At 43.9% G+C, this 27,880-nt stretch overlaps 1 protein-coding gene across 2 annotated transcripts in view; it reads right to left on the reverse strand.

Annotated features, from left to right (window-relative positions):
- adamts14 (ADAM metallopeptidase with thrombospondin type 1 motif, 14) overlaps positions 1 to 27,880 on the reverse strand; it is a gene marked incomplete at its 5' end in the record, with an annotated part of 102,359 nt that overhangs the window by 65,328 nt on the left and 9,151 nt on the right. For both annotated transcript variants that reach the window (XM_079493075.1, XM_079493074.1), the window contains 2 exons: positions 11,726 to 11,928; positions 17,007 to 17,169. In XM_079493075.1, the coding sequence (XP_079349201.1) occupies positions 11,726 to 11,928; positions 17,007 to 17,169 (366 nt within the window). The remainder of the gene's footprint in view (positions 1 to 11,725; positions 11,929 to 17,006; positions 17,170 to 27,880) is intronic.

A 27,880-nucleotide genomic window follows, 5' to 3' on the forward strand; every position in this document is an offset into this window, starting at 1 on the left:
GCAGCGGTCATTATACAGCGGAGCGGTCATTATCATGAGATAACTCACCGCTGAATTAAGCGATTGACCAATCAGAATCAAGCATTCAACCAAGCCATGTAATAATGCTATATAAAACCTTACACCACTCAGTTCACACGGGTGTGATTTTTAATGTTAAGTAGACCGGTGCCCGGCTGTAGAGCACCAAGTCGGTACCCATTCCACCCATCTGTCCCTTTTCTGCCCATACGGTATATGGATATTTCTGTATCTGTCTCTCTGTGTCCCTTTATTCCTATATATGGAGTTCTGTGTCAGGCATGCCCAAATGTGAAGTGTATGGAGCCCGGGCATAGGCCTTTTGTGGCGGTTCTGGACAACCGTGGGTCCGACCAACTCCACACCGGGCACTGCACTCCCTGCGGGTGTGTGGAACGCGTGTGTCGAATGTTGAAGTCGGTGGGGCGAACGGTTCTTGAGTTACGTGCATTACAGCCGCACACACGTACAGTCAGACAGACGTACAGATATAATGATTATCATGAAACGCATGATTTGTACTCGACCGTACGTCGCGCCGCATGCCGGACGTATAGCCGAACCACAGCGATGCATGCGAGCTTGTAGATCTGCTATTTTAGGCGCACGAGAGGCTAAGTATATAAATCAGGCCGGCGCTCTTGTGATGTCATTGCTTGTCTGTAAGCCATAAACAGCAGCTGCTGATGATACACGCATGCAGCAGAGTACTGATAAGTATGGTGGTGTGTCCCGTACAAATTACAGTCCTGGGACGACACAACAGTGTTTACGCAAGCCCGTCACTATGCGAGTGCAAATAAAAGAAGCATGCATCTTACTAAAGCAGAATTCAACGCTTTGTAGTTTTTTTTATCTGATCGTGTGGACCGGTTCTTGTCTTGATGATTTGTGAACACGGGGGGGGGGGGGGGGGGGGGGGGGGGGTTGGGGGACAGCCCAAGTCTTGTGAAGGTTTTGTATTGAAAGTTAAATGAATACACCATGGTTGCTCTATATCGTCGCTGTCGGAACCTCGTATCTCCATATTTCGACGTTGTATGTCACATGTTACTACTTAAGTAAAAGTACCAATACTGTAATGTAGAAATACTCTGTAGTAAGTAGAAGTAAAAAGTCTGGAATTCGAAATGCACTTGAGTAAAATGACAAAAGAATTGGCATCAGTATACACCTCGTAGAGTGGAGTCCCCCAGGGGTCTATACTAGGCCCCACCTCCTCTTGTCCCTCTACACCAAATAGCCGATCTACAAGCGTGTGTTGCAGAATGTGAGTCTGCTCCTTTTCTCACCCAAATGTTCATCACAGAAAAGGGACACTAGGGTTACATTTGGCTAATGAAATAGAGCCCAGCTGGATAAAAAAAAAGGCACAAAAGCCTAGCTAATAAACAGCTTCAATTTGGGAGAAGTTAAAAAATTGTCTTCTTCACTCTCTTCATCTGCCACAGGTCAAGTTCCGTAACCCGTTTAGATTGATTGATCAACCCATTGAGGGAGAAAAATGCAGATCAGACCGAATGACAGACAGAGGTTCTTTCATTTTATAGTATAGGATTCTCTAGTCTAGTGCAATAGATCCTTTCATGAATGAATGGAACAGCAGTGCTCAGCTCCTTTACAGAGACTTCACACCTCATAGGAAATCACAAGTAGGAGGACTGCGGCGGTGGAAAAATATATTTTTTTTTACTTTTGAAAATGCAAGATCTACAATCTCACAACACGTCGCATGGCGACCCGTTGTGAGCTTGTAGAGCTTGTCTCATAGGGCTGAAGTGGTTAATGTATATGTGTACAGTATATGTTTTGTAATGACAATCTACAAATTAACAGGTAACTGAAGTTTTCCAAAACGTTATAGCGGAGTAAAAAGTACAATATTTGCCTCTGAGATGTAGTCGAGTAGAAGTAAAAAAGTATTGGAAATTGTACAGTACTTAAGTAAATGCTACTGTTACTTTCCACCACCCGACAACAGTGTTGATTTCGTCGACTGAAAAAATATGAGGAAAATGTTTGTCGACTGCCTTTTTTCACTGACAAAAACGATATAAAAACTAAGCTATGATGACTAAAACTAATATTGACAATTTTGTCAACAAATAAGAACTAGACTAAAATAGTTAGGGAGGCACTATAGTGGAGAAGAAATCATTTTATGTTTGATTGGAAACAGGTGTCACGTTATGTTGTGGAAATATAGGTGTCACGTTCTGAAAATAGCAGATGCGATGCGTTGTGAGCTTGTATATCTGCTATTTTCGGCATGCAAGTACAGTAAGTATAAATCAGGCACTATACGGCGCCATCTTGACACGCTATAACACACTACATTAACCGTAGATTTAGTCGACTAAAATCTTATGATATCCAGTCCAACTAAAACTAGACTGAGACTAAAACATTTCAGATGACTAAAATGTAAATGGATTTTAGTCCTCCAGTGACATCATCATTAGGCAGATTTTTTTTAAACAAGATTTCTTTTGCAAAAATGTTTAGATTTCCGTTATCGTGGGAACGATGGCTTCCATTTTCGCATTGCAACTTTTCAGGACTAGAAAGCCTGCAATTTCTATTAGCTTGTATTCCCCATCGATGATGTCACTGGAGGCCACAGCCCTCCTATGAGACACTGAGTAGAAAAAAAATTGCACCATTTTTTAATGATTATCAGTGAGGACCTATTATATGAAGATAGGTTGAAAAGTGGTGAAGTGGTCCTTTAAGATTAACTAAATAAAAAATGTGTCTGTCAAAATCAACACGGCTGGACACAGGAGGCCAGTATACTAGCGGTCCAGGCCAGGAGGACAGCTGTGTCACCAGTCCAGTGAGGTGCTCTATGCTCGGACAACGTCCAGAATGTGTACTCGGGAACGATAAGGTCAACACCTGAGGAATTTAAGTAAATATACCATCCTACAAAACGCCTATTCAGCTCCATTAAAATAGTGCACAGGACACTACTCTCCAATGACCGCAAATTCCCCCCCCAACTGATTTGCATTATGACCTAAAATTCCCAGACCGTTTTATTATGCTGACCTATATACTGGTGAGTTTATGTTGGATGCTACACAGACAGAAGTTGTTGGAAATAATAAGGACAGCGTAGAAATAGCACCGTAACCTCAGGAAGCTTTCTAAACATGCAAATTGTAAACAGTATAAGCTCAGTATAAGTTGTATGTTTGTTATTTTTGTAAAATAATAAAGCATGCAGCACTATACTTTCCTCTTCTACCCTGGATTCGAACCCGTGGTTTCCTGTGCATGTGCTGAAAATGTTAACCATTGAGCTAATTGCTCAGGGGATACGACTTGAATCTTGCAAATTAGGTCAAAATTCATGTCAGATCCTGAATCTATTCTAAATGTCTCAATAGAAGGGAGACGAAATACAACCACCCCGATTGTATATAAGTTATATTATATTAACATGTGGGGCGGCGGTGGCTCAGGGGTGAGTTTCCGGATGGTAAGTTGGTAACCGCAAGGTCGCCAGTTCGAACCCGGGCTCCCCCAGAGTTCATGTCAAAGTGTCCTTGAGCAAGACACTGAACCCCTAATTGCTCCTGATGTGCTGATTGGTACCTTGCATGGTTTCCGCTGCCATCAGTGTATGAATGTCTGTGTGAATGAGTGTGGAAAAAGGCACTATATAAATGCACCATTTACCATTTATACACTACCATACAGATTGGACAAAAAATTATAGTTTTCATCACAAGAGAGCTAAGAGCTCACAACGCGTCACGATGCAACGCGTTGTGAGCTTGTAGATCGGCTATTTTCCCTATGATATTTAAAATAAATGAATACATTTAAAATGGAACATTTTTGGACATACAAGGTTTCCGCCTGACAGTGATGACATTATAATAATACTAATAATCACAATAATAGTTCAAGGATTTCCTTGAAAGAACTTTTCTCAGAGGTGCCACTAACGATTAGTGGCACCTCTGAGACTAGTGACTAAAACAATATGTGTGTTGCAACACCGGATTTGTGTGGTGGCATGAGTGTTGCAAGACTCTCTCATCACATACCACCGGACATGCTGTGGCCCCTGTACTGAGAAAATGGAAGATAAAAATATAGCATAAGAAAAACAACATGCAGCCAAGGCCTCCCGCTAGGTGTTGATAGCATGCCAACAGGTGTGCAACAAGGTCAGGTCGCCCCAATTCCATCTCGCCCCAGATTTCTTCCGCCGACCTCACACCGACAGCTCGGTGCGGCGGTTCTTGTATTCTTTATTTTGTTTTACTGAGAATAAGGTTAGAAATAAGTTTAGGGTTAGGCATAGTTTTACTGGGGTTAAGTTTAGGAATAGGGTTAGGTTTAGGCATCGTTTTACTGAGGTTGAGGTTAGGAATAAGGTTAGGTTTAACCGTTTAAGCATAATTTACTTAGATTACTTTAGGAATACCAGGCCGCGCTGTTCCGCCGGCTGTACGCCCGAGGCGAGTTGGTAAAGGGGCGAGCAGTCTCGTATTCGTGTGCATAGTTCACCCACCAAGCCACACAAATCACAACCAGTGTTGCTAGATTCGGCGAGAGAAATAAGCAACCAGGTCTATGAAAACAAGCCCGAGAGAAGCGACTATTTGTGAATAGCCGATTCACAAATATTGGTATATAAAGTATAAAATAGGTCTTAATTGGTTAACGTATGTCTGGTAATCTATCTATAAATGCACCATGTCTCTGTACGTCTATCTGTACATACGTACGTGTATACGGCTGTAATCCACGTAACTCGAGAACCGTTCGCCCCACCGACTTCAAATTCGACACACACGTTCCACACCCCCACGGGGAGTGCAGTGCCCGGTGTCGAGTCGGTCAGACCCACGGTTGTCCAGAACCGCCACAAAAGGCCTAGGCCCGGGCTCTGGACAGGGGCCCTGCCCCAGTGCCCATGCTCCATATATGGAGCTGGCCTGTTCTGACAACACAACACTCCATATGTGGGCATGCCTGACACAGAACTCCATAATATAAGGAATAAAGGGACACAGTGAGACAGATACAGAAATCTCCATATATGGGACACAGACAGAAGGGTGGAACGGGTACTCTGACACGGGTACAACAAGAATTGTATAGCCGGGTGGGGCATGGATCTCCAACTTCCATCGTTACCAACTCGGTGCTCTAGAGCAGGGCAGCGGTCTATATAATAATATATAATATAATCTGCAAAGTAACCAATAACTAAAGTTTTCAAATAATTGTAGTGTGGAGTCACGCAAAAGCACAATATTTGCCTCTGAGATGCAGTGAAGTAGAACTATAAAAGTACTGAAAAACAAATACACAAGTAAAGCAAAAAGAAAGAAGAAAAAAATACCCCAAAAAAGTAAGTACAGTACGACGCAATTAAATATCGCCTCTGTCGGGTGGAAACCTCATATGTCCAAAACTGTTACTTTTCAATGTTCAAAAGTAGTAGATCCACAAGCTCAAAATGCGGTGCGGATCTGCTACTTATTGATGCTTTTGTGTGATGCTGTAGTTGTAGTATGAAGTATGATCAAGTAGTTCATGTATAATTAAAGAAGCACACATACACAAAGTTAGAATACGGAGATAAGAGGTTTGAGATGGAGGAATTATATCTCCAAAATCTGCCAGGAACACCTCAGGATCCCCCAGAATGAAGTTACTAATGTTGCTCTGGAGAGGGAAGTCTGGAGCTCTCTGGTGGAGCTGTTGCCCCCGCCACCCGACTACGAATAAGCGGTTGAAGATGGATGGATGGATGGATGGAGATAAGAGGTTTCGGCCCAATTAACAACAACAAAATGTACTTAGTTAATTTGTCCCACCACTTGGAACCCTTATAACCGCAAAAAAGAAGGAGAAAAAAAAAAGAGTATAGCAGCTGTTGGTGCATGCCATGGGGCTTTGGAGCAGGGCGTTGCGTTAGGTATATCCCCTGGCCCTGGCCCTGCAGCTCTGCATGCAGCGTCGCATCCACGTGGACAAAACCCCGGTCAGCGCTTCAAACAAGGCGGCCATTGTGTGCCAGGCACCTCGGCCCTCGGCAGTCTCCCTGGCTTTCTCGCAGACAGGATGTTCAGTAATCAATCCCTCGGGGAGAGTTTCTCCAGGTGGTACTATGCACATTCTAGCAGTGCCCCCCCCCCCACCCTCCCCACTCCCCCCCCCCACCCCAGTGCTTGGACAAGGGATTTGGAAAGCTGGAGGGAGGGAGGCCCATGCAGAGCTCTTTCTCACACACACACACACACACACACACACACACACACACACACACACACACACACACACACACACACACACACACACACACACACACACACACACACAGTTGCCTAGAGATGAGGCAGCCAATCAGAAAGATAGGTGACTACGGCAGCCAATGAAATGATAAGTTGCCACTACCAACCTGATAGAAAGTAGACCAGCATGCTTTGCAGCTGGTAAAAAAAACCCTGTGTGAACTGAGTGGTGCAGGCTGCTCAGTGTGAATGGCCCTTAAGGCAGTGCTGATGTTGACAGCAAATTTTGATTTTAGTTTTAGTCATAGTCTCTTGAATAGTTTTCATTTAGTTTTAGTCACATTTTAGTCACCTGGACTGTCTTAGTGTTACTCTAGTTTGAGTCGACTAAATATCATAAGATTTTAGTCGACTAAATCTACAGTTGATTTAGTCGACTAAAATGTATTTTGGCGGTCCTGGAGTGCTCAGGCACCACTCAAAAATGGTTACACCAGTGGCCTCTCAAAGTCTTCTCAGGCTTAAACTAATCTACGATACATATCTTATCAAATATCACCTGAGTTCATTTTCAGCCATTGTAAACATCATTTATTTGTATCCGCACATATTTCCTCATGCAAGGACATACATACCTTCCTTCTCTACCAGACTTCAAAATTACGTTTTAATTTCAAGAACCCTCGCATAACTGAGTGTGTAGGTTTGGTTCCATGTGTACACACTCTTGAGTTACAGACCCGCAAGGGTCCATTTGACTCCATTATGTTACAGATCCATAAGTGTCCATTTGGTTCCATGTGTACACACTCAGAGTTACAGACCCGCAAGGGTCCATTTGGTTCTATGTGTATACACACACTCAGAGTTACAGACCCATAAGGCTCCATTTGGTTCCATGTGTACACCCCCCCCCCCCCCCCCCCCCCGCCTCCCTCAAGTAACCCTGAGTTTGACAGCTTGCTTGCTAAATGCTTGCTTGCAAAATGCTAGCAGACCAACTCTCAAGTTCATGATTATAAGACTAGAAAATCCGACAGTCTCCATCCTCCCTTCGGCCGTACCACTCATAGCCAGTGCTCCATTAAAGACAGAGGTCCTTTACTCTGGAATACACACATACTTACATATTGCCAAGTCTTCACTTTGTAACTTTAAACATAACAAGTTCTAATATGCTCTTCATGGGTTACCTTTCTCACCTGCACATATTTCCTCATTTGATAATGTTACCTATTTTACTGTTGTTGTCGTGCGAATAAACACAACTAAAGTGAGTCAGAGAGTCACAGCACGTGCCCCAGGGCTATCATGGCCATCTACCCACCGGCCTCCACAACACCAGCATTAATAATAAACTGCTCATTACAAAGGAGAGATTGCTCCCTGCCTCGGCGAGTAGCGGATAGGGGGGACGACGATAACAAACACAAATATCTTGTTTATGTAAATACGTCTCGCTGCCCCGGCCTGGCCGTGTCGTGTGAGTCGAGCGGTGCGAGAGGAGAGCGGAACTTCTGGCGCCGCTCTCCTCGGCCTGCCAAAAATAAATAAAGGTTTCCAGTCGTCTGTATAATTGGTCTAGTGGTGCTGCGGGCCGCCGGCGGCGGCCGGGCTAATCAGACCACCGCGCACGCTAGCGAGCCGCGGCGTCCAAACCGGTAACTGTTACCGAGTGAAACCAGCACCGCTGCGCTGGAAATCTGATTTATTGGGGGGGGGATTTGGGCGGTAAGCAGATTAGGGGTGGAAGGAGCTGGTGGAACCCATTACGAATGAGCTTGAGGGTTTTCTTTAGCTCCTCTCTCTCTCTCTCTCTCTCTCTCTCTCTGTAATCCATAAACAGCCAGATAGAGAAACACAACATAGGGGTCTAGAGGACAAACGTGACGACGACGTCCAATGACAAGTGAGAGGATAATTTGCAATTTAGGCATTTAGCAGACGCTCTTAATCCAGAGCGATTTACAGTAAACAAGAACTAAAACAGGGCAATGCAAAATAGTCATCATGAATCATACATAAGCCAAGAACCTAACAGTGGAATATCTACAGTATATAATGAATTTATTATGCGTATATACTATAGAGTGCTATGTCTACATAAAATGCTGTCTAAGTTACATAAGTTGAGCCTTTGCATACGCCTGTAAGGTCGTCGAGGCCAGGGCAAGTGCTATGGGCTAAAGATGGAGTCTGAAGAGGCAGAAGATTGGGAGTGAGTGTACTGTATATGCAGTTCTGATTGCAAGGGGAAGTGCATTCCATAGTATTGGAGCCAGAAGGGAGAAGAGTTTGGGACCTGTGGAGCGTTGTAAAGATGGCACATACAATAGAAGATAACTGTGTGTGTGTGTGTGTGTGTGTGTGTGTGTGTGTGTGTGTGTGTGTGTGTGTGGGTGTGTGTGTGTGTGTGTGTGTGTGTGTGTGTGTGTGTGTGTGGATATAAATCTGTAAAAGAACACGTGCACACCTGCATTTGATGCTCATGTATTACACATTGTCTATACTGTAGCTCTCCCTTCTGCTCCAAATTAACCTCTATCCCTTCTATGCTCATGAATACTAAAAACCTTTTAGTATTCATGAGAATAGAAGGGATACTTTTTAGTATTTATATAGCGCCTTTATCCAAGGCGCTTTACATAGCGCAGTGCAATACATTCACCCATTCACACGCACAATACAGAAAAATAAACAAACAAACTGATTGCCAAAAGCCTGAGTAAACAAAGGGAAGGACCTGTCACATACAAAGCTACTGTATGTCGCAGAGGGTCTGCTTTTTGCCATGACGGATGGTGAGGAGCTCCATATCTGAAGACCTCAGGTTCAAATAATATTGTTACTTGTGTACCTAGTATGATTGAGTTACAAATAAACCCGCTTGAATGTTGCCTCTGACAACCGTGCGCGTCAGAGTTTCATACTGATACCACCTAGTGATGGCACGACATGGTCCGCAATCTGCACACACTGCAGGCAGGGGGCGTTACTATAGCGCTACGCAGACAACGCAACTGCGTTGGGGGGGGCCCAGAGGCAAGGGGGCACACGGGTGGGCGGCCGTGTGTTTGGCGGAGCCTGGTGGTGGCTGCTGCTAGCACACGCTGCTCTCCGGGGCCACCCGCTGACAAGCCTGCGCCGGGGCCTACTGACGTCTAGTTACGCGGCTGACTGCAGGGGTTGAGGTTCCCATCTGGAGACCTAAAAGCTACATTAAAGTGTTGCTTTCAGACAGAAATCTCCATATATGTATATGCTGATCATACGACAGCATCACACAAACGCATCAAAAGTAGCAGATCCACAAGCCAGAAACGCGGCAAAGAAACAGTTTTGGACATATGAGATTTCCACCCGACAGATTTGATAGGGGAAAATAGCCAATGTACAAGCTCACAACGCAACGCGTAGACCTGCTCTTTGGGTCTTGTAGATGTACAAAGTTTCTCTGTCTGAGGAAATGGGGAATCAAAATAAAAACGTAAATGATGGACAAAAACGAAAGTAAAGGTCCCTGCACACTGAGCGAGTTTTTCGGATTTTTAGCTGCGTTTCGGTTATCGGTTTTCCGATAAACGCGTCCAGTGTGCAACCACCTTAACTGTTTGAAGGAAATTTGACTTTGTCGATTTCCAACATGTACTGCCTGTGTGGACACCAGGAAGACTATATAGCTGCTGTTATGCACCAGCTAATGAATACCCTAATAAACACTATAAGCTCTATATTGATGAAAGTGACTACGATATGTCGATGAGAGTGACTTACTATGTTCATGAGAGGGACTTACTACAGTATGTTCATGAGGGAGACTTACTACAGTATGTTCATGAGAGGGACTTACTATGTCGATGAGAGTGACTTACTATGTTCATGAGAGGGACTTACTACAGTATGTTCATGAGGGAGACTTACTACAGTATGTTCATGAGAGGGACTTACTACAGTATGTTCATGAGGGAGACTTACTACAGTATGTTCATGAGAGGGACTTACTATGTCGATGAGTGACTTACGATGTACATGAGAGCGCCTTACTATGTTCATGAGAGTGACTTACGATGTTCATGAGAGTGACTTACTATGTCGATGAGAGTGACTTACGATGTTCATGAGAGTGACTTACTATGTCGATGAGAGTGACTTACTATGTCGATGAGAGTGCCTTACTATGTTCATGAGAGTGACTTACGATGTTCATGAGAGTGACTTACTATGTCGATGAGAGTGACTTACGATGTTCATGAGAGTGCCTTACTATGTCGATGAGAGTGACTTACTATATCGATGAGAGTGACTTACGATGTTCATGAGAGTGACTTACTATATCGATGAGTGACTTACGATGTTCATGAGAGTGACTTACTATGTCGATGAGAGTGACTTACTATGTCGATGAGAGTGCCTTACTATGTTGATGAGAGTGATTTACGATGTTCATGAGAGTGACTTACTATGTCGATGAGAGTGCCTTACTATATCGATGAGAGTGACTTACTATGTCGATGAGAGTGCCTTACTATATCGATGAGAGTGACTTACTATGTCGATGAGAGTGACTTACTATGTTCATGAGAGGGACTTACTACAGTATGTTCATGAGGGAGACTTACTACAGTATGTTCATGAGAGGGACTTACTACAGTATGTTCATGAGGGAGACTTACTACAGTATGTTCATGAGAGGGACTTACTATGTCGATGAGTGACTTACGATGTACATGAGAGCGCCTTACTATGTTCATGAGAGTGACTTACGATGTTCATGAGAGTGACTTACTATGTCGATGAGAGTGACTTACGATGTTCATGAGAGTGACTTACTATGTCGATGAGAGTGACTTACTATGTCGATGAGAGTGCCTTACTATGTTCATGAGAGTGACTTACGATGTTCATGAGAGTGACTTACTATGTCGATGAGAGTGACTTACGATGTTCATGAGAGTGCCTTACTATGTCGATGAGAGTGACTTACTATATCGATGAGAGTGACTTACGATGTTCATGAGAGTGACTTACTATATCGATGAGTGACTTACGATGTTCATGAGAGTGACTTACTATGTCGATGAGAGTGACTTACTATGTCGATGAGAGTGCCTTACTATGTTGATGAGAGTGATTTACGATGTTCATGAGAGTGACTTACTATGTCGATGAGAGTGCCTTACTATATCGATGAGAGTGACTTACTATGTCGATGAGAGTGCCTTACTATATCGATGAGAGTGACTTACTATGTCGATGAGAGTGCCTTACTATATCGATGAGAGTGACTTACTATGTCGATGAGAGTGCCTTACTATATCGATGAGAGTGACTTACTATGTCGATGAGAGTGCCTTACTATGTTGATGAGAGTGACTTACGATGTTCATGAGAGTGACTTACTATGTTCATGAGAGTGACTTACTATATCGATGAGAGTAACTTACTATGTTCATGAGTGTGAGCACGTAGTTCTGCACGTGCTCCTTGCCGTGGAAGCGCACCACCGAGTCGTCGACCGCCAGCAGCACCTCGATGTTGTACTCGTCCTTCTTGGCGTGGCGCCGCTTGCGCTCCGACTCCGACTCCGACAGCTTGTGTTGCACCACGTCCAGCGCCGTGGGGAGGTCAGCGATGCCAAAGTCCACCACTGTGAAATATGACCATACATATATGATCGTACAATAGTAGAGGAGCAGTCAATGGTGACTGCTGCTCCTTAGATTGTTTCGTTGCTGTAGAGCAGAAACCACTTATCTCCATATAGCAGTGTCTCAAACCTTTTCATGCCAAGGACCCCAAAATTGACACTTATTAGCCCGCGGACCCCCATTTGAAAATATATGCCGTAATGCCCAGGATCCCCATAAGAGAAGTTTTTACGGCTCTAGCAGTGATTTTCAACTCAATGTATAATGTAAAATCAATGTTAATTTAACTATGAGAGTGTACAAATGGAACCAAATGGACCCGTTAGAGGCTCCATTTGGTTCCATTTGTACACTCTCTGAGTTACAGATCCATTTTGTTCCTAACTATCATTTAGCTGGGCACCCCCTGGAACTCCCTCAAGGACCTCTGGGTGTCCTCGGACCCCAATTTGAAAACCAATGCCATATAACTCTCCAACCATCCTACTTGATATATACAGTCACACCAAAGTATCAAACGTATCAAAGTATCAAAAAGCAAGAGTCTGTAGAACTGCTACTTTTGCTCTTTGTGAATTTGAATCCTGAACGGTTTTGAAACCGTTTTGGCAATAATGCGGTTTCCACCCGACAGAGAATCTAATCTCTGTTACAAGTAAAAGGGCCATATCGAGTAAAAGTACAGAACTTTTGGAACACATAACAACCCTTATTTATAGTTTTTGAGGGGCGCTAACCCTCATGTGGCAGCAATAAGATCTATGAACTGTTATGCCCTCAGGACCCCCACTCGTGACATCACGCGGCAGCCAAGTCTATGGATTTTGTTACGTTTGCACGTCATGTGGCAGCCACAATGGACGTCACCTCACTTCACACGAGTGTGATTTTTGACATTTTCACGGTTCCATACATATGAAATTGGGTGGTCCATCCATGACATGAACAAAGGCCTACATTTCTAAAGCCATCCAGGAAACAAAAGAAGAAAGAAACCCTCTCCAGACTCATAAATCCCTTGCAGCCTACTGAGTCTAGAGAGTCAGAAGACCATTTCCTCTGGCCTACATTCACTCTACAAACCATAATATGTGCATTCAGAGCTCCAATCCACAGAGCTGACTCACGCCCACTCCAAAGGCCATTCATTCATTCCAACATATTGCACGCACGCACTCACACGCACGCACGCGCACACGCACGCACGCACACACGCACACACGCACACACACACACATTCCAGGTCTGTGCTGCGAGCTTGTACATCTGCTATATTTTTTAAACTTTTTGAAATATATTGAAGAAACGTTAGATTTCTATTTACACACATCTTCTCTTCTGGGGGTCCCGGGGCACAAAACCTTTTCAGATGGGGGTCCGTGGACAAATACATTGTGGCATTGAGAACTAACTGGCGTACAAACATTCTGATCTGGTCTATATTAGAAGAACGTCATTTGTATTTGTATCTTTTATGTTGTTGTTCTGACCACAATAAATCCTTATATAGGGCTTTATTGTTTATTATTTTTTATATCCTCCACATCAACAGTGTGGATTTCATCCACTAGAACTACAGTATGACGAAAAATGTCCTTCGACTACCTTTTTTCACTGACTGAAAACTAGATAAAAACAGAGCCATTGTTTATTTGAATATGTCTGTAAACCCTGAATAAAAACAAAGTTAAAAAAAACAAAAAAAACAGAGCCATGATGACTAAGACTAAATTGATATCGTCAAGTCAGTGCCTGAAAGTAATTAGCCGGTGTCTTTGTGAGACAAGGTGAGAGAACACGGCCCACGTTTAGAATCCTCCCGCCGCGCTGAAAGCACCGAGTGAAAAGCAGGATTCGGCAATTAGCTGAAATGGAGATTATAGATAGCAATTATAAGATTCTAAATGTCATCGTGGGCTAGAGGTTGACAATAAGCAGAAACTGCCTTGTTCAAACAGCCTTGTACGATAAAAAAAACAACATGGCATTTGGCTGCAGGGCTGTGAACGATCAAATTCCATTTTGATTGCGGAGAATTCCTGAGAAAGTCGTATATATATTGATGTTGCTGTCGGCAGAAACCTCATATTTCATGTTTTTTTTTTTACTTTTGAATGCCCTACTTGCGGGCATACTATTGTGTCACCCTTAATTGCTCTCGATATGGCGGCGTCAGTGGCTCAGGGGTAGAGTGCCTGGATGGCAACCGCAAGGTTGCCAGTTCGAACCCGGGCTCCCCCAGAGTTACTGTCGAAGTGTCCTTGAGCAAGACACTGAACCCCTAATTGCTCCCGATGGTTTCCGCTGCCATCGGTGTATGAATGGGTGAATGTAATGCACTATGTAAAGCGCCTTGGATAAAGGCGCTATATAAATGCACCATTTACCATTTACCATGGTTTCCTCTGCCATTAGTGTGTGAATGTATGGGTGAATCAATGTAATGCACAATCTACAGTATGTGTAAAGCACGTTGGATGAAAGCGTCATAGAACTGCACCGTTTACCATAAACAATTTCCCCTTTGTATGAATTATGCTGAAACTAGAACATCAAGGTCGATAGAAAGCTATTTCCGTTTATTTGTAGTCGTGGTAAAGACACGATGGCAGTGAGACAGACAGCTTTGCCTATGGTGATCACACATAATCACACATAGGTTTCCACCCGCCAGAGTCAATATGTAATATATACTGTATTGTCTCTGTCGGGTGGAAACCTCATATGTCCAAGACTGTTGCCTTTCAGGATTCACTTTAACCCATTTTGACCTGAGATCAGATTCTAAAAATGTCTTCTACATCCTGACAGTTTTCTGAAAAAGCTATGTTTCTATGTCAGTCGTCCTTCGATTTTTCAAAAATAGCAGACCTACAAGCTCGTAGCGCGCCACTCGGTGGCGCGCTATGAGCTTGTAGATCTGCTATTTTTCAATAGCTAAAGCATAACATAATGCTAACACCAAAAGGGGTTCCCAGAATGGGTTAAAAAAATAGAATAAGTAGCAGATCTACAAGCTCGAAACCTGGCGCGAAGCTGCTGCCTTTCTTTTGACGCTTTTTTTGAGTGACGCAAGAAGGCGTTTTAAAACACAGTTGAAATATGGAGATGAGAGGTTACTGCCCGACAGCGGCGAAACAATGTACGGTAATCAAACCCCGTTGTGAACATAAAAATGAGTGCCTTTCCTGATTAAAAACCTTGATTTTCATGGGGCCGAGGCGCCGGCTAGAGGTGCTGTACAGGAAATTGAAAGGCCCTTTTCATACGCAGCCCACAGACACCATGCATGGATGGAGTGGAGGGCGATTAATAGCAGCTACGGTTTCTGAGTTTCAGCAGAACGCCAGATGCTCAAGCTATTGTTGCGGCGCGAGATAGAGAGTGAGAGAGAGGAGAGGGGAAAAAAAAGGAATTCATGTTGAAGTTGTGTCATTTCTCAGAGAAGGAAAGGTCATTTCCAACCCCCCACTACTCCACTCCACTCCACTTCACTCCACTCTACTCCACCAACTCCTCCGGCATTACCGCAAAATCCCAGCATTCCTCACTGGAGCAGCTGGTGAAGTGAAGGGGACCTTGGTTCTGCTGCTGCTGCGGCTGTGTGTGTGTGTGTGTGTGTGTGTGTGTGTGTGTGTGTGTGTGTGTGTGTGTGTGTGTGTGTGTGTGTGTGTGTGTGTGTGTGTGTGTGTGTGTGTGTGTGTGTGTGTGTGGAATAAGGGGCCATGGTGTGTAACGGTACTCCCTCTTCCTTTGGTGTGGCGCCCAGGTGGCGCCTAAACCCTAACACCTTTAACTTAACCAACACTATGCCTAACCCTAAACCGTAACACCTTTAACTTAACCAACACTATGCCTAACCCTAAGGGCTCCATTTTCGTCACCGCTAAACCCCTTATCCCTAAACTTCTTTGCCTTTTTTTACTATTTTGAAAAACTGTTTTGAATAGTTCAACTAGCCAATCTACATCGACACGTTGTGAGCTTCATTTTAACTATTCAAAAATAGTAAAAAAAGGCAAAGAAATGTAGGCATAAGGGGTTTAGCGGTGACGAAAATGGAGCCCTAAACCCTAAATCCTTTAACTTAACCAACACACTATGCCTGAACCTAACCTTAAGGCTATAACCTCACCAACACTATGCCTGAACCTAACCTTAGCCTAAACCTAACCTCAAAACCATGTCGAACCGGGGCGACGAAACACTGGGCGGCGGTCCGGTGGCGTAACAGCTCTACCTGCAACCAAAGCGTGATTCATGCCTTAAGGAATAGATTCCAATAGAATTCAAAGTTCTGAGGCAAAAGGTCCTTTCAGATGGGCAGCGATTAATGCGCCTAGTAATTCATTTTCAATGAGAGACCTGCAGTTTTTTTTCTGTACGTGTGGAGAAGTTGAGGGGCGACAACGCAAGTGTATTTACATTATGGGCGCGGCCCCGTGAAATTGTCGCACGCATGCTAGTTTCGTGCACACGCCCGGGACTGACTAGACTGTTGAGCTTTTGTTTTTTCTTTTTACGCTTGCGTTGTCACGCTCCTCATGAGCAGACCTGGAGCAGACAACATATTCTCAGATGGGGGTCCACAGCCAAATAATTCTGGGGGTCCTTGACATGGAAAAGGTTGAGCAACACTGACATAGAAACGTAGGTTTTTCAGAAAACTCAATTCATCAGAATGAAATGTGTTAATGCTGATGAACATTGAGCTGGCAGATATCCTATGCATGGATACTGTTCCAGAGAAACTCTGGCAGTAAATGAGTTATGGTGTTAAATGGTCTTAAAATCCTTAAATTGCTACTTCAATGTCATCTGGGAACCCACAGGTTCATTGAGAACAACTTCTATACAGTATCATACAACAAGGCCTGCCAATAAGGGCATATGGTAGTGTATACACACAGACATTCACAACACACACACACACACACACACACACACACACACACACACACACACACACACACACACACACACACACACACACACACACACACACACACACACACACACACACACACACACACACACCTCTTGTAGTTTCCACTGACGTCACCACCACCGTCCATACCTTCGTTGTGAGCGTCCTCCCTCCGCTGGCTGCTGATTGGCTCCCGCCGGACGGCAGACCTGCGGTAGACCACGTGCACGCGACCCTTGACCTCCACGTCCTGCTGGCCCTTCTCCAACGGCTCGATGAAGAACTCCCCATTATCAGTACGGATCAGACCTGCCTGGAAGGAAAGAGAGAGAGAGAGAGAGAGAGAGAGAGAGAGAGAGAGAGAGAGAGAGAGAGAGAGAGAGAGAGAGAGAGAGAGAGAGAGAGAGAGAGAGACAGAGACAGAGAGAGACAGACAGAGAGAGAGAGAGACAGACAGACAGAGAGAGAGAGAGAGAGAGAGAGAGAGAGAGAGAGAGAGAGAGAGAGACAGACAGACAGACAGAGACAGAGACAGAGAGAGACAGAGAGAGAGAGAGGGGGGGGGGGGGGGGGGGTGGGTACAGAGAGACAGAGGTTTTCCAAATTAGTCCACCACCACACCGTCAACCAACTGTTGCCAGAGTTTGTGAGAGAAATAAGCTTATAGGTCTATGAAAACATGAGGCCCCGAAAAGAAGCGACTATAGGCCTAACATGACCACCACCACCACCACCCCCCCCCCCCCCCCCCCGCCCAAGCCCAAAGTCGCTTAGAATAACCAGACATGGTAACACTGTCCGCCCCCAACCCGTTCACTCCCCTTTCTTTGAAGGGTAGTAATTGCGCGCGGAGCCTGTAATTACAGCGTGGGCCCTAATCAATTGGGGACGATTGAGTCCAGAGAGCTGAACGGGGGCTGCGTGACGCAGGTAGACATAATTGGGAGGATTCCAGCCTCTTCTTGCCAGGTTTTCCATGCACTTTACCAAGAGTTGTTGGCTATTTCTGCGTCGTCTACCCACGTCCGCACAGGCTTAACCCATTCAGGCCTGACGTCGAAATAAAAAAATAATGTTTTCTAAATCATGACAATTTTCTGAAAGATTTGAGGCACATTTTAACGATTTTTCAAAAATAGCAGACCTACAAGTTCATAGCGCGCCACTGTGGCGCGCTATGAACTTGTAGATCTGCTACAAGTTATTTTTCAGCTATTTTTCAATAGCTAAATTATAACATAATGTTTAAAACACGAAAAGGGGTTCCCGCCCAAAATGGCTTAACCACTGCACCGCACGAAGCCTATATCCTGCTACCATTAGGGCTGACATTTTACCTGGCAAATTGTCGCATACATAATTGCGATAAAGCATTTAAAGGACCACTCCATCACTTTTCAACATGTCTTCATAATAATTGGTCCTCACTAATGATCATGATAAAATGGCACAATTATTTTCTATTCATAGTCATGTGTCAGGAGGGCTGTGGGCAGTTCAGAAACCGGTCCTCCATCAGCGTTATAGGCAGATTTATTCTTCAAAACAAGATTTAGATTGTTGTTATCATGAGAACGATGGCTTCCATTATCGCACAGCAACCTTTCAGGAATAGAAAGCCTGACGTTTCTATTATCGATGATGTCACTGGTGGACGGGTTTCGGAAACTGCCCACAGCCCTACCTACGGTATGAGACACAGTATACACTATAGAGAAGAAAAACAAATGTGCTATTTTATCATGAACATTAGTGAGGACCAATATTAGACGAAGATAGGTTGAAAAGTGGTGAAGTCGTCCTTTAATTGTGTTTTTTTTCCCCTCGCATTAAACATAAATGGAAATTATGGAAACTTTTATACTTTCAAAATACATAGGCTACAGTTGAATTGAAGACAAAAGGTGTCAGTGTCTGCATTCTCAGTTTCATTTTTAAACCCAGAACTGCCAGCTGCAGTTCATTAATTTGTGACACGTGCTCCGTGTGACTTTCACACCTGCATGCGCCTTGAGATTAATTGAATATCGAGGGAAGAATAGCAGAGCCTTGAGTTGTGACCATATGGTGAACAAATAGATTATAACTACCATCATAACCTTGACTTTACACCTTGACAGCTACTCTATATATAAGTTTTTATTTTTTAAATAGACTATGCTGTAATATTCATGAAATACAGAACTATATGTTCCTTGGGTATAAGGAGAGTTGGGCTGTTGATTTATGGTACAAACCAAAACTAAGAACATATCGTCTTATTAAAAATAATTATGGCCCTGAGCCTTATGTTACACACAATGTATCCAAAAGTCAGAGATCTTTTTGTGCACAGCTGCATTCTGGGACCTTACCATTAGCTTTAGAAACAGGTAGATTCATTGGTACTCCTGAGGAGGACAGAGTGTGTTTAGTGTGTGATTTGAAAGAAATTGAAAATGAAATTCATTTTTTGTTTTACTGCCCATTATATGAAGAATCAAGACATGTAAAATGACAACCATCTGTGTTAACTTTTTCTGGTTAGAGGACTACGAAAAACTGGAATTTTGCTTTAGGAAAGGTATCTTTGCTTTAGCAGACTTTTTATGCAAAGCGTGGGGAAAAAGGCAGAATGTTTTGTTTGTGTAAAAAGAAGAAAAAAACGTTTCTTGTACACTGCAATATTGAAGCAATGATTTGTATGGTGTGTCCTATAAGTCCATGTGGGCTGGGCGCATGACACAAAAATAAAGAATCTATCTATCTATCTATCTATAGTATCTATCTATCTATAGTATCTATCTATCTATCTATCTATCTATAGTATCTATCTATCTATCTATCTATCTATCTATCTATCTATACACATTAGTCTCTGCTACCCCCCCCCCCCCCCCCCCCCCTAATGTTGTCACTGTACCGTAAATATCTTGACAGAAAATATGATTTTCCACTGAATGTTCCCCACCGGAATATAGGGACACTAGGGTTCAAGTGCTTAAAGAATCTAGTCTGTAGGACTGTATATATTCTTTGTCTGTCTTCGTAAGAGGCTCAACTTGACCTCATTAAAACATTTTAGATGTTAGCTAAATATATCGCCTATATATATATATATATATAGAAAAATAAGTTTTTCGGGAAAAACCCTTTGGATTTAGAACAGTGGTCCTCAAAAAATAGCAGCTGTGCAACCTTATACAAGCTTTGCTTGTACATGGAAAAATCGAGAAAGTGTTGAATAATTTAGAAACAAATCTTCTCTTCTGGGGCGGTCCCTGCATGGGTCCAAGGTATTGAAGGCAAATACATATTATTTGGCGGGTCCTCCTGATAACCACGTGATTTTAGGACGCTTTAGAACCTCACAGGACACTCTGCGGTGGGACGGAGGACTCCACGGACAGAGCGCCGTGCGCTGAGTGGCACCGGCAAACGACAGGAAAGAGGGGAGAGGGCAAACATTTATACGGACACTGATTTCCATGAGCTAAACATCCTCTTCCTGGCCATCTTTGTTTTAGAACTTAAGTGATTTAACGTAAATATTTGCGATGGATGGATAGTCTTATTGGCTGTGTGCTCAGGACCAGATTGTTGCTCAAAAGCCTCCCCCCCCCCCCCCCCCCCCCCCGCACCCTGCAGGGGTCTCCTCCTCCTCCTGACCTACAGTAATAGCCCGTTAAGACCTGAGGCCGATTATAAAAAATGTCTTCTAAATCCTAACAGTTTTAGGAGTTTTCTCTCCTGACAAACTTCCATTATGTTGCTATATATAATCAGTGGTGCTCAAACCTTTTCATGTCAAGGAGGCATATTATTCACTGACTGAGACACGAGGGGCCATGGGTTCACCAACATCAGATATATTCACTGAGGGAGACACTATAGGGGCCATGGGTTCACCAACATCACAAGGGTTCTCCCAGAGCGCAGCAGACTCGGTGGCTAGGAGGCTAGCTAGTTTATTGGGACATTTGTGGTCTTAGTGGCTACATCTGTCATTCAAAAAATATGATTTCTTTAGCGATGATCTTAGTTTTAAGGGTAACTGTTGTATATTAATTGCAATTACACTCGAGGGGGTGCTTTAACGTCACATTAATGTGCTTCTGTGTTGCTTTCGGAACACACCCCCCCGTCCCCCCCCCCTCCCCCTCGTGTAATATCGCTTAATTGAGCAGACTAGACAAATCTATGGGCCCTATTTTCGCCTAAACTTATTTTCTTTTTTCTTATTTTCTATTTTCAGTTTTGAATCATTCAAATAGCCGATCTACAAGCTCAAGACGTGTCGATGTAGATTGGCTAGTGTCGTGTGTCGGAAAGGAAAACCTCATGTGACAAAAACGGATTCAAATCTCAAGATCAGCAAAACTAGCAATTTGCGGATCTGCTACCTTTTGATCCTTTTGCTTGTCGCTGTAGTTAAGTTAAGAAGAATACGGACATAGGAGGTGCCCAACAGCGACAATATACTGTAACTATGCTATATACTGTATACAAGTCATATTCTCTTATCATCACACTTCATCATACATCATCTCATTCTGGCCGATCACAATTTGCGTCCTCACTTTTGTCTTCAATGTTTCTTCAAAGCTAGACATATAGGAGGGGCTGGTTCCCCTCAAAAATATGTCCCATAATAATTATACTTCCAGTGCAGTAGTGTGTGTGTGTGTGTGTGTGTGTGTGTGTGTGTGTGTGTGTGTGTGTGTGTGTGTGTGTGTGTGTGTGTGTGTGTGTGTGTGTGTGTGTGTGTGTGTGTGTGTGTGTGGTTGGGGGGGGGGGTTGCAGGAAAAGAAAGCAATGCCCACCATGCCAGCAAGAATCTGTCTACAGTTCTGTGTATTTCAAGAAGACTATGTATAAATAGAGCCAAGCAACACAGAGAACAGCGTTGTTGTAGCGTCTAAATTTAAATCACGTCATATAAAGAAGGGTCATCATCATCTCTGGACTGACAACACACACACACACTGCTGTGAGGGGGGGGGGGGTGGTCACAGGGCAAGAGAGGTGACAGAATGGCAAAGGAATTCTGTTCCGAATTCGAACCAGGAAATTCCAAGTAAGAGTGCAACAGGCCTATACTTCCTCTGGGGTCGGTTCTTCTGTTTTTGAATAGCCAAACATATAAATGGATAAATTATTATTGTGATGCTATATTAACCAATTTAGGACTGAGACCAGATTCTACAAATGTCTGGCTGCTGTACTTTATACCTCATACTTTAATGCTTAGTATGAGGTATAAAGTACAGCAGCCATGTGTTCCTAAAACAGAAAGATTGAAATACGTAGGCTGCGAGTCTCCATGAGACCTGTTACGGAATCGGTCAATAGGCCTACGCCTGTGACTGTGTACAACCATCAATAATCTATGTTACGGCATGCATGGCCTCTGTCTGTCTGTCTGTCTGTCTGTCTGTCTGTCTGTCTGTCTGTCTGTCTGTCAGCCAAAAAGGGGAGGGGGGCATCACTGGGGTCCCCAGTTCAAATATGATTACATAAGGGGCCATGGGTTCACCAACATCAGATATATTCACTGAGGGAGACACTATAGAGGCCATGGGTTCACCAACATCAGATATATTCACTGAGGGCGACACTATAGGGGCCATGGGTTCACCAACATCAGATATATTCACTGAGGGAGACACTATAGAGGCCATGGGTTCACCAACATCAGATATATTCACTGAGGGAGACACTATAGAGGCCATGGGTTCACCAACATCAGATATATTCACTGAGGGCGACACTATAGAGGCCATGGGTTCACCAACATCAGATATATTCACTGAGGGAGACACTATAGAGGCCATGGGTTCACCAACATCAGATATATTCACTGAGGGAGACACTATAGAGGCCATGGGTTCACCAACATCAGATATATTCACTGAGGGAGACACTATAGAGGCCATGGGTTCACCAACATCAGATATATTCACTGAGGGCGACACTATAGGGGCCATGGGTTCACCAACATCACAAGGGTTCTCCCAGAGTGCAGCAGACTCGGTGGCTAGGCTAGCTAGTTTATTGGGACATTTGTGGTCTTAGTGGCTACATCTGTCATTAAAAAAATATGATTTTTTTTGCGATGATATTAGTTTTAAGGGTAACTGTTGTATAATTGCAATATTACACTCGAGGGGGTGCTTTAACATCATTAATGCACTTCTGCGTTGCTTTCGGAACTGTTGTCTGTCTGTCTGTCTGTCTGTCTGTCTGTCTGTCTGTCTGCCAAAAAGGGGAGGGGGGCATCACTTTCAAAAAACATTCCCAAAAGCAGCAAAAAGTTCCATGAATTTAAAACAAATTAAAATATTTTTTTCATTCATGATTACCTGTACAAGCCGTTTGTACTTAAGACATATACATGGCTTAATCTTTGATTTGTTTAAATTCCATAAATCAGAAAACAAAGCCACTATCCATCTACAAACTCACAACGCGGCTCGGCGCATTGTGAGCTTATAGATCTGCTATTTTCACTAGGTTGGGTCCTCGGGCCACGGGCAAACATCTCATTTCTCTTTTGGGTTCTTGAGCTCAAACGTTTTGGGAACGTTTTAGCTCACAGCGTGAGGCATGAGTCTTCCACCTCACAGCGTGAGGCATGAGTCTTCCACCTCACAGCGTGAGGCATGAGTCTTCCACCTCACAGCGTGAGGCATGAGTCTTCCACCTCACAGCGTGAGGCATGAGTCTTCCACCTCACACCGTGAGGCATGAGTCTTCCTTGGGAACGTTTCAGCTCACAGCGTGAGGCATGAGTCTTCCACCTCACACCGTGAGGCATGAGTCTTCCTTGGGAACGTTTCAGCTCACACCTCACACCGTGAGGCATGAGTCTTCCTTGGGAACGTTTCAGCTCACACCTCACACCGTGAGGCATGAGTCTTCCTTGGGAACGTTTCAGCTCACACCTCACACCGTGAGGCATGAGTCTTCCGGCAGTTGCCACTGACCTCTTAGGAAAAAAAAGGCAAACACATCTAACCTCCAGAGCTCACCCACACACTACATTCCACACGCCGGTAAAAGCAACTTTGAAGGTGGATATTTATGTAATTCAGAGGGCTGTCGTTTTGGCTCTGCGAAGCTGCATAGAGGCAGCAAGGTCTCTGTATATACGTGGTCAGTGCATCCTCCACCGCACTCTTAACAAGCCATTAATGAACCTATAGGGGCCCTTTTCCCCCCTTTTGGAAATCAGTTAGTCTATTAAATTTGTCAAGGACCCCCCATTATCAAGCACCGACTGACCACCTATCTGACCACTTAGCACGGCTTTACACAAGGTCAAAACGCTGGCGGATGAATTAACTCATTGATACCTGGCAGTTGACGTACGTGATAACTCGTTTTGGACAGAAAAAGATTTCCGTGCACTTTCTCTGCCTTACTGAACAATGACATCCGGCGAGATAAGACTCAACTTCCGTCACAAATAGTCACATACTTTTTTCCACCTCATAATAATGTTATATTATGAAACTTAAAACCTTTTGTGTTATTATTTAAAGGAGACCCACTCCTCCAAAAGAAAAAGGAACATGTGAGCCCCCCTGCATGGTGCACAGTTGCACACACAGGTCGGGATGAGGGGGGTGGAGGTGCATGGCTGGGTTGTTCTGGTTGGGGGGGGGGCTATAGGCGGAAGGGGTCCTAATGTGTGCACAAGGTGGCGTCGCACACACACACACACACACACACACACACACACACACACACACACACACACACACACACACACACACACACACACACACACACACACACACACACACACACACACACACACACACACACACACACACACACACGTGTCACGCACGCATGCACACACACGCACACGCACACACAATCTAAAAATGGAAGAAGAGCCCACGGCTACGGATGCCTGCACTAACAATGTGCAGAGGGAAATCAATGTCTTCACTGTCATTCCACAAAGCTTAACCTGCAATTTGAGGCCGATTGTTTTGAAACGTATAATTTCTAGTTCCAGGCGTGCACTTTGTTGATCCATAAAGGAGAGAGAGAGAGAGAGAGAGAGAGAGAGAGAGAGAGAGAGAGAAGTTAATCCCTTCTGTTTTTTCTCAAACTCAAAGATCTCGAGCCGTTCCTGAGCCCAGCTGTCACCGGAGGTCACGCAGTTTATGAAGTCACACCGATTCAATTCCCAGAAGCAACATTCCTTTGTATATTTTAGGTTAAAAAGTATACACACACGCACACACACACGCACGCGCACGCATGCACACACACACACACACACACACACACACACACACACACACACACACACACACACACACACACACACACACACACACACACACACACACACACACACACACACACACAATGATGTACTATAGAGTCAGGCAGTCAGCCCTTCCATGGGAGCCATTTTTAACATGCACGTTCAAGGTTAAAGGTGCTGCAAGTTATATAGGTATCGTTGCTGTCGGGCAGAAACCTCTTGTAGTAGTAGTGTGTGTGTGTGTGTGTGTGTGTGTGTGTGTGTGTGTGTGTGTGTGTGTGTGTGTGTGTGTGTGTGTGTGTGTGTGTGGTTGCCTATAGGCAAGCAGGCTATTGTTATTGCACTCCAGCACTTACATCGTTTAAAGACGTTCGCATCGTTCAACAACTCTCTATTCTCCCCTCCGATTGGCCACCGAAGGCATTTGTGCTGATTGGACAGTATACAGTGACATCATACCCAACTCAACTCTTCTAACTGAACAATATTCCTACAGAGATAGGCAACCACGTTTGCAATTCCGCATGATTGCATCTTTCTAATTTATTTGATTATTTATTTTAGAAATTAACACCCTACCTGATCATACTACAGCATCACACAATCCGCTGGTTTAGTTAATTTAATCACTTCCAATGGGCTATAATTATGCACACAGAATAACTCTTCCTACTTCCGGGCTGCATCCCTACAGTACTTGCTTCACAGGTGTTACCAATGATACTAATTAAGGCTCTGTTCCAATTAGGGTTCTCAAACTTTTTAATTGCAAGGACCCCCCCATAACTCTGAGAGTGTACAAATGGAACCAAATGGACCCATTGCTGCAGTATTACTGCTTGGTTGAAAGTGTGTTGTCGTAGACCTCTCTACTTCATTATAGATTTCGCTTGGTTAAAGTGTAGAGTAGGTCTACGTTCATTACAGTATTACAGGGAGGAGCTGACCTGCTGTCATAACAGAAATGCATGTCTATAGCAATGCATGGATAATTCCATTCTACTAACATCACAATTAGAGATTGCCCCCTGGTTTGGTTTAGTTTAGTTTAGTTTATTTAGGATGCGTGCGTGCGTGCGTGCGTGCGTGCGTGCGTGCGTGCGTGCGTGCGTGCGTGCGTGCGTGCGTGCGTGCGTATTCCTACACTTGTGAGGGCCAGACACCCCCCCAGAAGTACCGTAGAATTTGTCTATTGTATAATACTCATGGTACCTCACAAGTCATGAAGAAAAAAGAAGAAGCAAGCACTCAGTTGAATAATTCCATGTAATAGTGTATTGGTTCTGGAAGATACAGTCTATAGAAAAGAGACTGTATTGGTTCTGGAAGATACAGTCTATAGAAAAGAATCCCAGCACTCGCGTTGTATCCAAAAGGATTCTTGTTTATTCAGTTCCTCCCAGCAGCATACAACAATACGGACGTTTCGGCCCCAGAGGCCTTCCTCATCGTAAATCTGAACAGTAATGCAATAGGTGTCACTTATATAGGGGACCTGGGTGCCACGCACACAACGATCTGGGTGCTCTTAAGTACATACAATGGTTTGTTTTATGATTAAACATCAATACTGCACTGGAAGGCACCTTGGCTGGTAATCCAGTCTGGCAGTGTGCCGCGGGTTCGACTCCCTATCCCGACTGCATACTGCATGTCTTACTGCATGTCTTCCCCCCATCTCTCTCCCCATTTCCTGTCAGCCTACTGTCTGTCCCTCCATAAAAAATATAAAATAAATAAAATACTGCACTGGAACACAGGAGGAACACCAGCCCCTCTTTTTACAGTATTCCTGCAAACATTCACGGATAAAGCAATTTGTGCAAAGAATTTTCCATCTTCTCCGATAGATGGAAAACAAGTTTTCCAAACTCGACCCGCCGGCCGCAGCCAAAAGGGGAGTTTGATCCCCCAACCAGTGGCGTGAAGTAACTAAGTACATGTACTCAAGTACTGTACTTAAGTACAGTTTTGAGGTAATTTCTCAGAGGCAAATATTGTATTTTTCTTTTTTTTATGCAATTACTTGAAGACTTTAGTTACTATAGTTACTTTATAAATTTTGATTATAATAATAAAACTTGTATTAATCTAACCACTCTACTTTCAAGAAAAAAATAGCCCCCCCCCCCCCAAAGAAAATAAAAATAAAATATTTTTTAAATAATTTGGCAACCCCCCCAAGGGGTCGCGACCCCCAGGTTGAGAACCCCTGATTTAGAAGACATTTATAGAACCGGGTCCTCACTCCTCAGGTCTCAATGGGTTAATGGGTTAAGTTAAAAAAGAAAATGTGAGTACTTTTCTCCACCACATGTGATCCCCCAGCTCTGTTGCTAGGTGGATCTCTCTCCATTTAACCCCTGCAGCTCTGCCTCCTCTTGTTGCTAGGTGGATCTCTCTCCATTTAACCCCTGCAGCTCTGCCTCCTCTTGTTGCTAGGTGGATCTCTCTCCATTTAACCGATTGGGAAACAGAAATAGCAGCTCTTCTTCCGACTGCAGTCATCCCAGTTGCTCGTGTTTCCATCATCACACGTGTAATCCAATCTGTGCCAATTCCCCAACGCACGAGCGGTGGGAAAAGTACTCACTTTTATTTATTTTTACTTTAAGTAAAAGTATCGATACTCCAATGTAGAAATATTTCAAAATGGAGTAAAAAGTACAAAAGTAAAGTATTTGGTAGGCTATCAGAATGAAGCCTGGCAGGACCAGACTCATAGCGAGGATTCACTGACGCTTCCTCCCTCATGTGA

This window comes from Electrona antarctica (assembly GCF_951216825.1).
Source record: "Electrona antarctica genome assembly, chromosome: 22".
NCBI classification, from domain to species: domain Eukaryota; kingdom Metazoa; phylum Chordata; class Actinopteri; order Myctophiformes; family Myctophidae; genus Electrona; species Electrona antarctica.